Here is a 14,249-nt window from a genome sequence, read left to right as displayed (position 1 = left end):
CATTACTTTTTTTTGGGCTCAAACTATGAACGAATCGGAGTTTGCCCTGCATTAAGCAGTCCATATCAACATCAAGCACAAGAACTGACAATCATAAAACGAAATAACCTTTCTGAACTTATCTAAGTTGAGTAGCATTGTCTGCATATGCCGCGAACCTCGAACCTTTACGGTCGTAATGGAAATAAAAGAGTGTGTATAAACATTAATTATCGGCGGAATTGTATGACCAAAATAAATGGTTTTTTAACGATTTATTCTTATCGTACGTTAGAGGTAAGATTTACATGGAGCACCGAGTTACCAAAATCAAAGCTACGTCAATTAACTTTCAGTACAAAAATATCGAAAACATGAGACATATTAGTACATGTTAATTATAGACACCTCTTAGATTGTAGAAAGCATTCTGCATTCATACTGCAAACTATTTGAGACAATTTTGACAGCAATAAGATCAATGTAAGAGAAAACGGACTTGTGATGTAATTATTGATGTGATTTGGTAATGTTGCTTTTATAAACAAACAGTATGCAATAAATTATAGGTGTTTCATTCAAACACTAGCAAAGTTTCAGGGTTAATGGAAGTGAACAGGTAACGATTTTGGGACGAACTTAACTAACTCAAGAAACTATATGACCTTAAAATGACCGTTCAAGGTCAACTACTTCATGGTTCAATTTGAGAAAATCGGAATGCTTTCATTTGCAATAACACTAAAAAGTGTGCAAACTCTATCATCGTCATCATCATTAAAGTTGAGTCAAAACATTCCCATGAAGCTTGATAAATATAATTCAGTTCAAGGTCAGAATAGAAATCATTTTTTATTAAGTTCATCTATCTGTACTTAATTTGAGACGAAGCCGTTGGGACACCTGAAGGCGAACAGCAGAAGCGTGTTGCATTTGTAGTCGCACACTGGCCAGGGAAGCAAGAAGACGCCACATTGATGTTATTGTTTCCTTTTTTGGCTTTCTTAAGACCAATTTGCTTGAGGAAGTTCATTCCTCCGAAAGACTTTTTGGGTTCCGGGGGTAGCCTGAAATTAACACCGGGAATTGAAGCCAATTTTACACTTTTGTGAACCTCTCATCAGCGCTTAATTGCATTATTTAATTGGAGTGACTTGTAAGTTTCCGAGTACGGAAAATCAGAAAACACGTTACATTAAACTTGTTTCTAAGTTTGGTTTAAAGCATTAGCAGATTCTAGGCCAAACATGTAGCTGTTATGCCTAAAATATTAAAGCTTAGAATACAACATATACTACTACGTTATAGATCACAAATCCAAGCGATCCCGTATTGGCTTCAAAATAAATCTTTGATTTCCATGTTACCTTTCTGCGTAAAAATTTACGCACATCTATTTTGGATACATGAGTTTCTTAAAGTTGAAGGTCGAAGGTTAATAATTGTTAAACCTATGTTAGATGGTTATGAGATGCCTGCTTACTTACCTGTCAACCAGATGCGCGGATTTCTCGCTTATTCACGCGAGATTTTCTTTCTTTTTAAGAATAAAGATCAAGATAAGACTTTTAATAATAATAGAAGACGACAAAATACACACTTTGTGGTATTTATCTCCCAGCAAAACTCTTTTTACTAAAATTTATTGCACAGTGATACCGTGTCCACGTTCAACAAACATTTTTTAAAAATAGGTTTAAATTTCCGAAGCTTTAAACTTGATTTACTTGTTATTTTCCGCTATTGACTCGAAACTGCAACTGCGTCTCAGGGTGATGGTCTTCTTGGCACTGCGGTTGAGGAATCTGAACATCTCCAGTGGGGACGAGGTCGCATGCTGTCCACTCCCTCCCCCTCCAGAAGGAGTCTCAGCTATAGTCGGGTCGTGACCAAACTCGGAAGACGCTGCAGACGATCCTGCCTTCTTGCTACTGCCACTTCTACAAAGATCAACCATCTTTTCTTAGCAGTTCATTGTTCAAGGTCTCTAGTTTTGCGTCTGTTTTTCCCATTACACCCTACTATTAAAAAAAACACAGCAAATCGAAGATTGGAAAAGAGTTATAAACGCAAGTAAACATAAAAAAACACTGACTTTCTTGAAAAAATCTCAACTTTCGAATTTCAAAAAAAAAAATAGATGCCCTTTAAGCTCTTTGAATTTCTAGAACAATTATTAATGGGCGCTTTCTTGATAACATGAACCCAACTTGAGAAAGCTGGACCAATAGGTAAAGTTTTTATTCCACTGGGAATTCTTAAAAATAAATTCCACTTTCGAAACTAGAAATCGTGCACGTTTTTTTTGCGCCATTTCCACGTTCCTATTTGGAGAGTGCTATTTACGTCACTTTCAGCAGATGAATTTCAATTGAACTCAATAAGTGCATTATACCTAAGTGCATCAATTAAGACTTTTTCCTAAAAAAAATCAGCAAGACCTATATAAGAGTCTTCACTACGTTCATTACTCTTAAGAATAGTGCACCACCATAGCAGTATTTCCATATTATGAGAGGGAAATTATTTACTGGGGGCTTGAAATCCTTCCTAAGAAAATTAGTAGACCTGAAAAAATCGAATCGGCAGATGAGTTCAACTAGCCTCATGGTCGTTATGTCGGCAACAGAGTTAGACGTCACGCCAGAAGTAGCGGGTGTAGTTTGGCCATTATTAAAGGAGGGACTGGGTGCCAATCGTTTGCCACTTCTGACCTTAGATCCCACCCCTCCCCCAGTTCTCGTCCCGGTTGGCGTTGACGTTTTTCTGGGGGAGTACTGGTTGAATGAGAAAACATTGTGCTGTTCAGAGGCTGTCACAGAACGGGGTCTGCGATTTTCCACTGACTCGATATCCTCTAAAAATTTAGACGCTTAATCACCAAGAAAAAATTTTACATCGGTATATTAGACAACAACTAGAAAAAGTTTGAACACAGAGGCGAAGCTGCGCTTCGCAAACACTAGCCAGAACACGACAAAAATCAGCTCTATAAAGTGCAATAAGAAAAGTAGGAATCGGCCTCGAATTTGTAAAAATTTGGCTAGATCATGTATTTTCGATCTGCGACTGAAAGAATATGAGTCTCACGCACTATCCACGGACTTTTAATTAATCACAAACACTAGCCTCAAATAAAACAGAGCACAGATCGTGATTATTTGCGAGTTTGCTTAGAAAAAAAGAAGGCTCGTACTAATACACTAACGCAAGCTGGCTAGCGTAAATAAACAGGAGAAAGCTTCGAGCTCCAGACTGTAAGAAACAGAACAACATAAATTGTTAACTCACTTTTAATTTAATCCTTTAAAAACGCAAGACTGGAAACTTCCGAAAGTAAAAAATTTCATTCAAGTTAGATCGTTAACGAAATCCATTTTTCAGAATTGCTTATTGAATACAGTAGGGTAGAAAGGTTACTCAAATTATCAACCTTCGAATATTTCAGACTTGGCTAACGGAGGTGCCCTAGCCGGATCATCACTGTGCCGCGTCATTAGGGGTCTGAAAGTTCTCGCAGGCTGTGTCACTGCATTCTTCGGTCTCTGTGCCAAGTCCAGCTGAGCTAGTTTCGATCTCTGGACCAGGGGGTTTGTCTTCGTCATTGGGGACTTGACAGGGTGAACTGGGGTGAGTTGTTCGTCTGGTGATAGTGGCAAGTAGCAAGGCGGGCTGTCCAGTTGAACATGTGACTCTGGTAACTCAGTGTAGAGGCTCTTCGAACCAGTTAATCTCAGTTCTCTGATTCTGTGCGAGTCCTTAGCCTTCTGATAACAGAAACGAAATTATTATTGCATATTTATGAGAGAGAGGCCAAATTGCACTTTGGAAACACCAGCGAAAAACGAAAAAAAAATGCAAGAAAATACTTGAATCAACAAGGGTAGCCGGGTGCTGTGCACAGAATGATCCGACTTTAAAAAAAAAAACAGTTGCTCTATTTCAAATTGCGTCGCGTTTTTTGTTTTTGATTTGATGAGAGGATCTAAACGAAAGCCTATAAAGTTTGATAATAGAAATAAATAAGGTGCATTTGACAACAGTTCTTTACATAAAATAAATAATGAAACAAAAATGAAAACGAAAAACTTTCAATTTTTAAAATAATTTTATGCAGAAATTTTTTTATTCGTACTCAAGATTTTATTCACACGAAGGCACTGAAAGTCATTTCGAGAACAATTTTCACTTGAGTAAAGCTAAGCAATAGTTAATTTGATAATTTTAAAAATAACTATTATAAGCCTATTACAAGCCTGCTCGCTCACTTTATTCGCTCGAGCTTAGACAAAGAAACAAAAAAATTTAAACCGGTTTTTCTCAACACTGGGAGAATTTTTCAAAGAATTCTTTTAATATCCTTCGAATCGAAATATAGCTATAAATAATAGCTTGTTCGGAAAAAAGTGGACTTCCCGAATAAAAACTTGATTGTGTAAAAAGAAGTTAATAATGAACCGGGATTTTGCATTATATCACGTGGTGTCCCCAAAAAGAGGGTTTGTGAGCGTTTATCATTTATTACTTGCTAAAAACTAACTACTATACTAATGCGTGTTACATCATCATCTAAAAACTAAAAACTTCGATATGGATCAATGACGGATGATAGCTTAGGTAGAAAAGAATGACAAAATGATTCACAAACAGTGCAAGATGACAGGAAAAGAAGTGAGTGAACAAACTTGAAAAGTACGTACCCTGAGCTTAACCCCGCAAACTTCTACATTGGGGGTCAAGTTCACGCTGCTTCCGGGCGAATTTATGGCGTCTCGCGCGGAAGCATAACTCGCGCTTAGATCTTCTTCAACCTTGCTCAAACTTGAGTCGTAACACTTCGAAAGTGCGCTATGACTAGGCCGACTATCCTCATCCTTCGACAATCCGTCATTTTTACCGAACTTAGCGGGAGAAATTGATTTTCTGATTGAATGGGGAGCAACACTACTTTGTGTGATTGAATTATAATTACTGCATTTTTGCTGATCGTTCGATCTACCAGCGATTGATGATTCGCAGTATAAGGAAATTGGTCTTTGTCCTTTTTGATTAATCAAAATCAAAGCTGTTTTCGTGTAAGGGGAACCATGGTCGGGTAAATCGAAGTTCAAAGTAGTATTAGAAACATGTGCATTTCGAGGTTCTGAATTGCTAAGAAGAGAAGAAATAGAATTTTGAGAAGAAGTCTCGATTGCTGTGATTGCAGATTTATCAACAGCAGTGGGGTTTGAGTCTACCAAACTTGAAGCAGGCTCATTTTTTACCTCAGCATTGTTAAGATGGCAATTTGAAGCGTCAAGTTTTTCAGGATCCAAATTTCCGTTTGAGGCCAAATGACTGTTTTTAGTAACAAGAACGCTTGTGTCTGTCTCGAGTCCTTTGGGTTCAGATTCGTTTTGGTTAGAATCTGCCAATATTTTATCAGTAAGATCAACAGCTGGGTGAGTAACAGTACTAGTCACAGAATGAAATGAAGTACAGTTTTGGTAGTCATTGTCATTTTTAGCAGTGACCAGGTGATCTGTTCCTAATACAGCCATGTGAACAGACTGATCAACAACACGAGATTCGTGATTGGTGAGAATAACAGGTGTGTTTGGTTTGGATTCTTGTGAACAAAGTGTGTTTTCAGTCATATTTTTGTCATTTAAGTGGCAACTAGATGAGACGACAACTTGAGTAGCAGAAGTCACTTTAGAAGTTGTGGTTTCAGAAGAAGAAAGAATCCCACTCTGAAATGAAATGACTAACTAGACACTACACTATTGACTTACAGATATGCGATTGCAACACCTCACAATAATAAACATAGCCAACAGACAGTTGGAAAAGAGTCAATGAACGCAAGGAAACAAAAAAAAACTGACTTATTTTTTTAAACTTCAACTTTCGAACTTCACTGAAAAAAAAAAAACAAATGGTAAATTTACTATTCCGGTGGCAAATCATGAAATTCAAATCCACTTTCAAAACATGAGTTATTCACACTTTTGGTGACTTGTATAATTTTTCTGTTCGATACTGGAGTTTGCCTCCCGGAAGTCAAACCACAAAAAATCATATTTGAGCGTGAACAAATTTTTCCTGGAAAAAAATCACGACTTATATAAGAGTCTTCACTACGCTCATTGAATCTTAACAACTAGCTAACTCCATAGAGTGACAAATGGCACAAGAAGACAAACAAACGATAAGTTAGGTAGACCACAATTTTCTATGATTTTCAGATTTGGCTCGCATAGCTGCAGTTTTGTGAATTATGATTCACATTTATTTTCACACCCGCTAAGGTAATGGCCTTTTCGTAACTAAAGTACGGTCGTTATGCATCCAAGTTTAGTTGAGGTTGTCTTTTTGCACGATTAGCCTTTTGTTACGAATTATCGCATTGCTGTGATGACATAGAGTGAGGAAAAAGAAACAGCAGAACAATATGGTGACATAGTGAAAACTCAATGTCAGAGGGTGAAAATATCAAATAGATAGAAGGAAGGGTGAAAATGATTGATTTTGAAAAATGGTAAAAAGTATGAAGAAGTCTACATCTAAAAATAGTAAATGTAACACCGACAGGAACTAAAACTCCATTATATGATATAATTTATATCTAATGACTTTTAAGAGATAAATGATAACGTTTAACTCATCTAAACCCGAAAAACTCTCGTGAACATAAAAAATTTTCCCTTCCAAACATAGTAAAAATTTTAGCCACATGGAATAAGTATAATCAAATGAGAAAATACAAACCGGTGTCGCTTCCGCAGACGATTTCCAAGACAAAGGCCTGTGAGACTTCGGAGCTGAATCCAGTCGCCAATCTTTATAGCCCGAATTCTCTCCCAGTTCTTCAACTTGATGCTCTTTGATTTCCTTCAAGTCTGTTTCAGTCTCATCTAACGCTATTTCCATTCTCGGTTCTGAATTTTTTATCATGCAACTATTGCTGTAACCAGAATCGATGGATGTCTCAGTGTAATCTCCTGAGTTCTTTTCGTGTTTTAAGAACTTTTCGGCCGAGTCATTTGTCGTAATGGGACTGTTAAGGCTTATTTTGTCTTGGGGACCAGTCGCATCTTTCGGATAAGTTACACCATGAGGTTCTGTTACTTCATTTGCACGAGTTACATAAATCGGAGCAACATCATTGGCAATATCTCCAGATGTACAAGTCCTAGTGATGTTCTCCAAAATTTCATCACATTCATCTTCTATGGGGAAATTTTCGTCCACAAGAGGAGCTGCCATAAGTCGAGAATTACCTTTATTAAATGATACATTCGATACTTTCAAAGTTGGTCCAGTCTCGAAGCTTGGTACTTTGGGAATTGGGAGATCTTTTTCTATGCGTTCTGTCACACTTTTATTTGAAAACTCAGCTTCATCAAAACTATCCGAACTCGTATCTCTTGTAACTGCACTTGATTTACTTGGTTCTTCTGAAAACTCATCATCACTTATATCAAACTCAAGACCAAACTCATCGCCTACAATTCCGGGCGTATTCGGTGCACTGTAAAGCGGGTGCTGATTCTTTTTTCTATAACTTTCAAAATCTAAACTCATTTTGGGTCCTGCATTTACAATGGGGATCCTACGTAGTTCTTTGTCAGTCGAAGCTTCTATACTCATCATAGAAGCCTCCAGGTCGTCTGCGAATGGTAAAGCGTCTCCGCCTGCATGCGAGACCTTGTTAACTTGTGATTTCAACTGCTTATCATTAGTACTTGTAAAATTAGCATTTGATTGTGCTGCTTTTTGAAAAGGCTGTGGTTCAGTATTATGGGATGAAAGTCTTGGCGAAGGTGTGATTGGAACCTGAGAATAAGCTGGAACACTCGAATTTTCCAGATTAGACGGAGGAGCTACAATTGAGTTAGGGCTAGCCCAGAAATTTTTGATCGCATCTTCAATAAATGAAGATTTGGTTTGTTTGCAGTTAGCTTTGCTTGGCATGTATGAGTATTTAGGTGTGCTTGGATTGTCTTTGTTGGCTATCGTTTCTTCCTCTAACGTTTCTTGAGTGTCGCAATTAAGTTTGGATTCGTGTGCGTCTCTGTATGCTCCGAATAAGGCGTCTTTGTTGGATGTTGTTCTCTTCAGCAGCATAGACGCGTCGCGTGAGGATGGTTTACGGAGTGAGTTGTAATCTTTCCGAGATTCCCTAAGAATCGCAAAAAAAAACAAATTTATCATAAGTGATTTCTTTTTACACTCTTTCTATAGTAGATTTCAATGAATAAAAGGATAAGTAACCTAATTTGCATTAATTTAAGGATACTTTGAAACACGCAGGAATGTCAATTAATCTAACTTATAGCAACAATTAACGTTTGACACCCAAAGTGACGTTTGACACAAGAGGTGAAGTGAGCTTTGCGCCACTTTAGATTCAAAACAGGAAAGCCGCTAAGTCGAAAAAAATTCGAAAATTTTGGGCTAAATCTTTCGATAAGGCGAGGTTTGAAAAAACAACGAGCCAAGACAATAGAAAAGAAACTAGCATCGAAACAAAAGTTATCACGCGGTAACAAAGCCGGAAATACCTTAGACGACAACCATTCGGCCAAATTAAAAAAAAATCAACTCCCCTCACCTCAAACAAACACAAACACATACACACAAACTTTATTCATGCGTCAAATGAAACAATATGCTGCCATTATGCCGAGATAATATTGGCCAGAACCTATTAAGCCGAAAAAAAGGAAAATAAATAAAAAACCAAGCCGTAAAAAATTTAAGATCACTTGAGAGTTTTTAAGACCCCCTCACCCTCAAAACACATAAACAGCTCGTGAAACGACGTAATATGTGGCGACTAAGCCAATATAATATAGGCCAAGATCTATCAAGCCGAAAAAACAAAAGAATCAAAATTTTTTAAGACTAATAAGAAGTTATTAAGTCCCCCTCGCCCTCAAAACACAGAGATGCAATCACAAAGTTTTTTGGCCCATCGAAAGGCGGAAACTTACCAAGCCGAAAAAAAAGGAAACACAAAAAAGCCAAAACAAAAGGTTGTCATGAAAAAACTTGAACTCTAATTTCTATTAGGATTTTCAGAATTTTGTTCGATCCCGAGATGAACATAATAAGTATGTTTCTATTGAAACCACTCGAAATTAGGCCACTAAGCAGATATAAAACAGGCCCGAGCCAACTAAGTCGAATTAAGGACAAAAATATATTTTAACAAAACGAGTTGAAAAAATCACAACCAACATAAATAGCAAGGGATATTTAAAATAACAAACTCAACCCTGGTTAAAACTTGCAACCGAGAGGAGTAGGATTGCAAAGAGGACGAAGAAATGAACATTTTCAAAGAGAATTTGTGAAGGACTGCAGAAGTGAGTCCTGTGGACAAATTATTTACGGAAAACAGTCTATTACCCGATTGCAATACCCTTGCTATCGCAGGGGTACATATAGCCAACCGGCAGTTGGAAAGTAGCCAATGAGCAGAAGCAAACAAAAATCACTGACATAATTTTGAAAAAAAAACCTCAACTTTCGAATTTTCAAGAAAAAAAGGCATGCCATTAAAGCTCTTTGAAATTCAAGAACAATTAATTATTGGCGTATATTTGACACAGAAGCGAAGCTGAGCTTTGCGCCACTTGCGATACAACAACTATAGCATGAAAGCAGTTCAAGGAATGGATAGCTCTATGCGGCTGGATTACGCACCCTCAAACTGGGAGGTGCCTAAATTCTATTCACACTACACTGGTCTCATGCGAGAACCAAAGAAAGAAAAGGAGATTTTTGAAAGAGAAAAGAAGAGAGAAGGGAAATGAGGAGAGCGAAGGACGACATATAAACCAATGGTCACGCAGTTTTTATTGTGGGCAAAGTGACTACTATAAAATTAATTCAGCTGACACCCTTAAACAATAACCACTCCCACCAAAAAATGAGCATCAACTTAAAATCCTACAACTCAATGGAAACGGCTTATGGCGTAAATTAGATATAATACACTACATGACAACAACTGCCACTAAAACTGCAGCAGTACAAAAAACGTTCTTATTTAATGAACCTAAACTCCCACATGGATACTAAATCGTTGCCCAATACCGACCTAGCAACTGCGGCAAAGGAGGTGAACTTGCATTTTTCTCAATGAAAGTATCGACTACCAAACACATAAACTACCCCAACAAGACGCTCACATAGACCAACAATCAATTAAAGTAATTGAGCTTTACCTTTGCCACCCGAGTTAAACCACCAGAGTTAAAGTCCAACTTTCCAAATGAAACTCAAACTTTCACAAGAAAGGAACAAACTCCAAAAACAGCACCATGGAGCCCCCAAAATAAAAGAACTACATCAGAAAAATAAGAAACTAGTCGAGGTTAAAAAAAGCGGATGGATTGAGTTTCTCGAAAATGTTGACCATCGAGGAGCAACAAGTAAACTCTGGTCTACAGTCAAAGGACTATCAAACACCAAAGCCAAAACACGAACCCATACTTTTTAATGATGGGCCAATTTACAACACCCAAAAATATGTATGTTAAACCAACAACTCACCCCCCACTCAAACAAAAAGGAAAAAGGGCAGTTATAGGCAATTTACAGCAACTAGAAATTAACGAAGTTAAAATTTCCATGAAAACGGTGGAAGAAGCAGTTAAGTCGAGCAAAAAAAGCTAAGCGCTCGGACCAGAAAACATAGCACAAATACATCTACTTTTCAATGGAAAACAAGCCATTAAACTTTTAAGAGACTTAATGAGCCTATCACTGAGTAATGCATTCATACCAGAAAAGTGGGAAGAATTACACTCATAGCTAAACCAGGAAAGATCCAGCGCAAACTAAGAGCTAAAGACCGATTGCACTGCACTCTCAAGTAGCAACACTTATAGAGCGCCTACTTTTACCTGAATTTAACTTCAACATAGATTCTCGAGAACATTAGCACAGCTCTAGGCAAAAAAGATCAACTAGTACTGCCCTTAATTGCCGTTCTACATAAAAGCCGGTTTGAACAAGGCAAAACCATGTCAAAGAACGCTTTAGACTTGACTGCAGCCTTTGATACTGTTGATCACTGCCATGCACTCAACGATAACGCCAGCTCGAAACTATCTAATAACACAAAACGATGGATTCTTGCCTAGCTTCAGAGATACTAAATCCAAATGCAGGAAGGCGAAACAAGGTGTTCCCCAAGATGTGTTATCCCCGGTCCTTTTAAATCTATTTATGACTCAAATGCCATTACTTGAAAGTAATAGCATCAAAGTAACAACATACGCAGACATTATTACCATAACAACGCCAAGTCCCAACATCAGCATTTTAACCCATACCATAAATCTATACTTCGAAAAACTCAACACCTGCCTTACAAACAAATCTGTCACTCTCAAAAGATATATTTACAACATCTATCTGTTCAACCTGGGCAAATGAGGTTAAGCTAGAACCAAATGTCATTTTTTACGGCACCCAGCTACCTGCCAATCGAAACCCAAAAATTCTAGGCGTTACATTGGACAACCAAGTTAACCTTAATGAACACTGTAAAAAGCTCTGAAAAAACTTGCCGGCTTACTTGGGGTTGCACCAAAGAAACACGAGAAACTACAAGGCAATTGGGAGAAATGTACTGAAATATGGATCACCCAATTCGACCAGACACTGAGCAACACTAACTGGCAACGTCTGAGAGTTAAACAAAACACTGCACAAAGAACAATTACTGGTTCCGTAAAAACGAGCGATATCACGCATTTACACGAAATAAAAATACTTCCGGTCAGAAAACAAAATGAAAGGCTCTCTAAACGTGCTTCTGGATGTTAACAAGAGCACAGAGGAGATCACAATACTGTAAGCTATGAAGGTACAACGGGAACATCAGGTCTACTCTCGACTACACTAGTTCTACTAAAATTGAACACCCAAAATTGAACACCCGATTCCGAATAACCAGGAGAGCATCTTCAAGCTTAAATATGTTTGCGGGATCAAAAACCTTCATGCCACTGAAATAAGAGTTTCCTTAACGAGAAATTAAAGCTAATTAGCAGAACTCCAACAATAATATCAGATAACAAAAACTAAGTTGACTGAACCCCAGACATGCGCTAGCACAATTTGGATCGGGGTATCCAACCACCTTAACAGTTACCATCAAAGATTGAATAATAAATTGACGTCTACGCAAATTGCTATTCAGGAGCGCACAACACTGACGCTCTGTTTAATTTCCGAGTACACCCTACCTCATTTATCATCGATAGTCTATAAGAGTATCCCTAAAAAGCTGCCAAACATCTGCAGCTTACCACATAACCCCAAGTAACAGGAGTTTTTATCGGTTCTCCCATATAACTAAAAAAAATTGGCCCCTAGAACGGGCATCAATAACGACAACCAAACCTCGCTCTTGAGTGAGCTATAGAGAGGAGGCGATGATACCAGCACAAAGACGCGTTCACAGGGAATGTTGGTTCCACTTCTATGTCGGTTTTGCCACTAGAGGCCCCGGGAACTGCTGCGATAGATTACACAAGACGACCGACAAAAACTCCCCAACTCCCTCTCTCTACAACTCTCAAATAGAATCGAACTCTACAATTCAATCAAGAGATTGGAACCGAAATGAGTGTAGCTACAATTAAATCAGTAGGATGAAAACATCATGGCGACTAAACTTAGCAAACAGAACTTTGAGTAAAATAACAACTGACACAGGAAGTGAAAAACGAAAAAAAAAATTAAAAAACAAAAAATATATATACTTTTGTGAGTTAAGTTTTAAAACTTTTTCCAAGAGGTCTTAGCGAAGTCGGCTATGGCAATTCGAAAATTAGTGACAGTCTTACCTATATCAAAAAACACTGCCCCAGATTTAAAATAAATTCGGTAAATAAGCCGACTGAAATAAAGCGGCTTTATGAATTGAAACCTCTGTGGGAAAGCCACGTCTCCTCGCACACACGCGGTAAAGACCCAAGTGCCATCTATCCCACCCAAGGAGCTGTCAAGAACACAAATGGTTGTTGGTGCCGGTGCCAGCACCGGTGTTTATGACAAATGACTAGAATAAACCAGCAACCCTGCTCCGGCTCAATCGAACTGCTGCAATTGACAAAAAGCTAACTCTCCTAATATCAGGGATTGAACGAAACCCAGCACCAAGATATGAATGGAACATCTGTCTCAAATCTATCCTTACGACTCAATCAAGCATATGGTGCCATTATGGGTAAAGGATGCACTTAAAACGCTCGGCACTTAAACGTGTTAATGAGTGGAATCGCGGGTTCATTGCATGTAACGCAGATGTACCAAAACAACCAAACTGGCAAAGCCCAAAATAGCAGCCAAAAAATTTTAAACAAAAGGCCTATAATCGTAACCGAGACGTTTTTAAAAAAAATTAAAGCAAACAAGAAACTACAATATTTTACAACTAAATGCAGTTGGCCTCAGACCGAAACTTTCTGTTATCTGCGATTTTATGCACACTAACCAAATCCTCATCGCGGCAATTCAAGAAACTATGCTCCCGAATACCTGCCCCAAATTGCCACCCGATTATGATATAGTCTCCAAACCTAGAGCTGCAAGCAGAGGAAAACGTGGAGGTCTGGTCTTTATAATACAAAAAACTTGAGGTACCGAAAAATCGAAGCAATCAATCAAACGATGAACACCTTGAACAGCTAGGAGTGAAACTACTCTCTGGCAATTATAACATCACTCTTTACAACGTTTACACACCACCATCCTCAAGTTGTAAAGCAGGTTATCACTGCAGCATCCAACCTTTGCTCAACCAAGAAGATACAGTTATAATGGGAGATTTCAACGGACACCATAAATTGTGGCATTCTAAGCTGGATACCGATAAAAGAGGAACTGAATTAGCAAATGAAATCTCCGATTCTGAACTAATCGTTATCAACGAAGACACGCCAACGAGGGTAACCAAGGAAACAGAGCTCTCCAGATATTACGTTACTGAGCCCCACACTAGCGATGCGTTCGATCTGGAAAACTGATCAACAAGCAAAAACTAGAACATTAAACAACATTAAACCGCGCCATTCAACCGCTACGTTCAAGCAAGAGGACTTACATGAATTTTAAAAACGCCAATTGGGCAAGGATCAAAGAGGACAAAGATGTAGCTTTCAGTCACACTAATCCAGCAAAGATGTACACGAAGGCGAAAAATTTCTAGGGGATACAATTTATGAACACGCCTCAAGGCATATCCCTCATGGTACCTTCAGAGG

General features: G+C 38.2%; 2 protein-coding genes across 3 annotated transcripts in view; both read right to left on the bottom strand.

Annotated features, from left to right (window-relative positions):
* Positions 1–201: 201 nt before the first annotated feature.
* LOC134853885 (uncharacterized) lies at positions 202–1,969 on the bottom strand. The gene is made up of 2 exons (XM_063869843.1): positions 1,707–1,969; positions 202–1,046 (listed from the first exon to the last, which is right to left on the bottom strand). The coding sequence occupies exons 1-2, from the start codon at positions 1,934–1,936 to the stop codon at positions 845–847; spliced, it is 432 nt and encodes a 143-aa protein (XP_063725913.1). The 5' UTR covers positions 1,937–1,969; the 3' UTR covers positions 202–844.
* Positions 1,970–2,306: 337 nt separating this feature from the next.
* Positions 2,307–14,249, bottom strand: part of LOC134853884 (serine/threonine-protein kinase par-1-like) — a 28,670-nt gene continuing 16,727 nt past the window's right edge. The window contains exons 11-14 of one of the 2 annotated variants that reach the window (XM_063869841.1): positions 6,730–8,143; positions 4,680–5,711; positions 3,413–3,746; positions 2,307–2,836 (exon numbers count right to left, since the gene is read on the bottom strand). In XM_063869841.1, the coding sequence (XP_063725911.1) occupies positions 2,421–2,836; positions 3,413–3,746; positions 4,680–5,711; positions 6,730–8,143 (3,196 nt within the window). In that variant the 3' untranslated portion in view covers positions 2,307–2,420. The remainder of the gene's footprint in view (positions 2,837–3,412; positions 3,747–4,679; positions 5,712–6,729; positions 8,144–14,249) is intronic. The other variant, XM_063869842.1, reaches the window with a different exon arrangement.

Source organism: Symsagittifera roscoffensis, chromosome 9 (genome assembly GCF_963678635.1).
Source record: "Symsagittifera roscoffensis chromosome 9, txSymRosc1.1, whole genome shotgun sequence".
Lineage (NCBI taxonomy): Eukaryota > Metazoa > Xenacoelomorpha > Acoela > Convolutidae > Symsagittifera > Symsagittifera roscoffensis.
Note: the sequence above shows the minus strand (reverse complement) of the source record. Positions and strands in the feature narration are given on the sequence as shown.

Coding starts and splice junctions, on each gene's coding strand:
- LOC134853885 (XM_063869843.1), bottom strand. CDS start 1,936: ATGGTTGATCTTTGTAGAAGTGGCAGTAGCAAGAAGGCAGGATCGTCT. Junction 1,047..1,706: donor TCAATAGCGGAAAATAACAA/GTAAATCAAGTT, acceptor TGTTAATTTCAG/GCTACCCCCGGAACCCAAAA.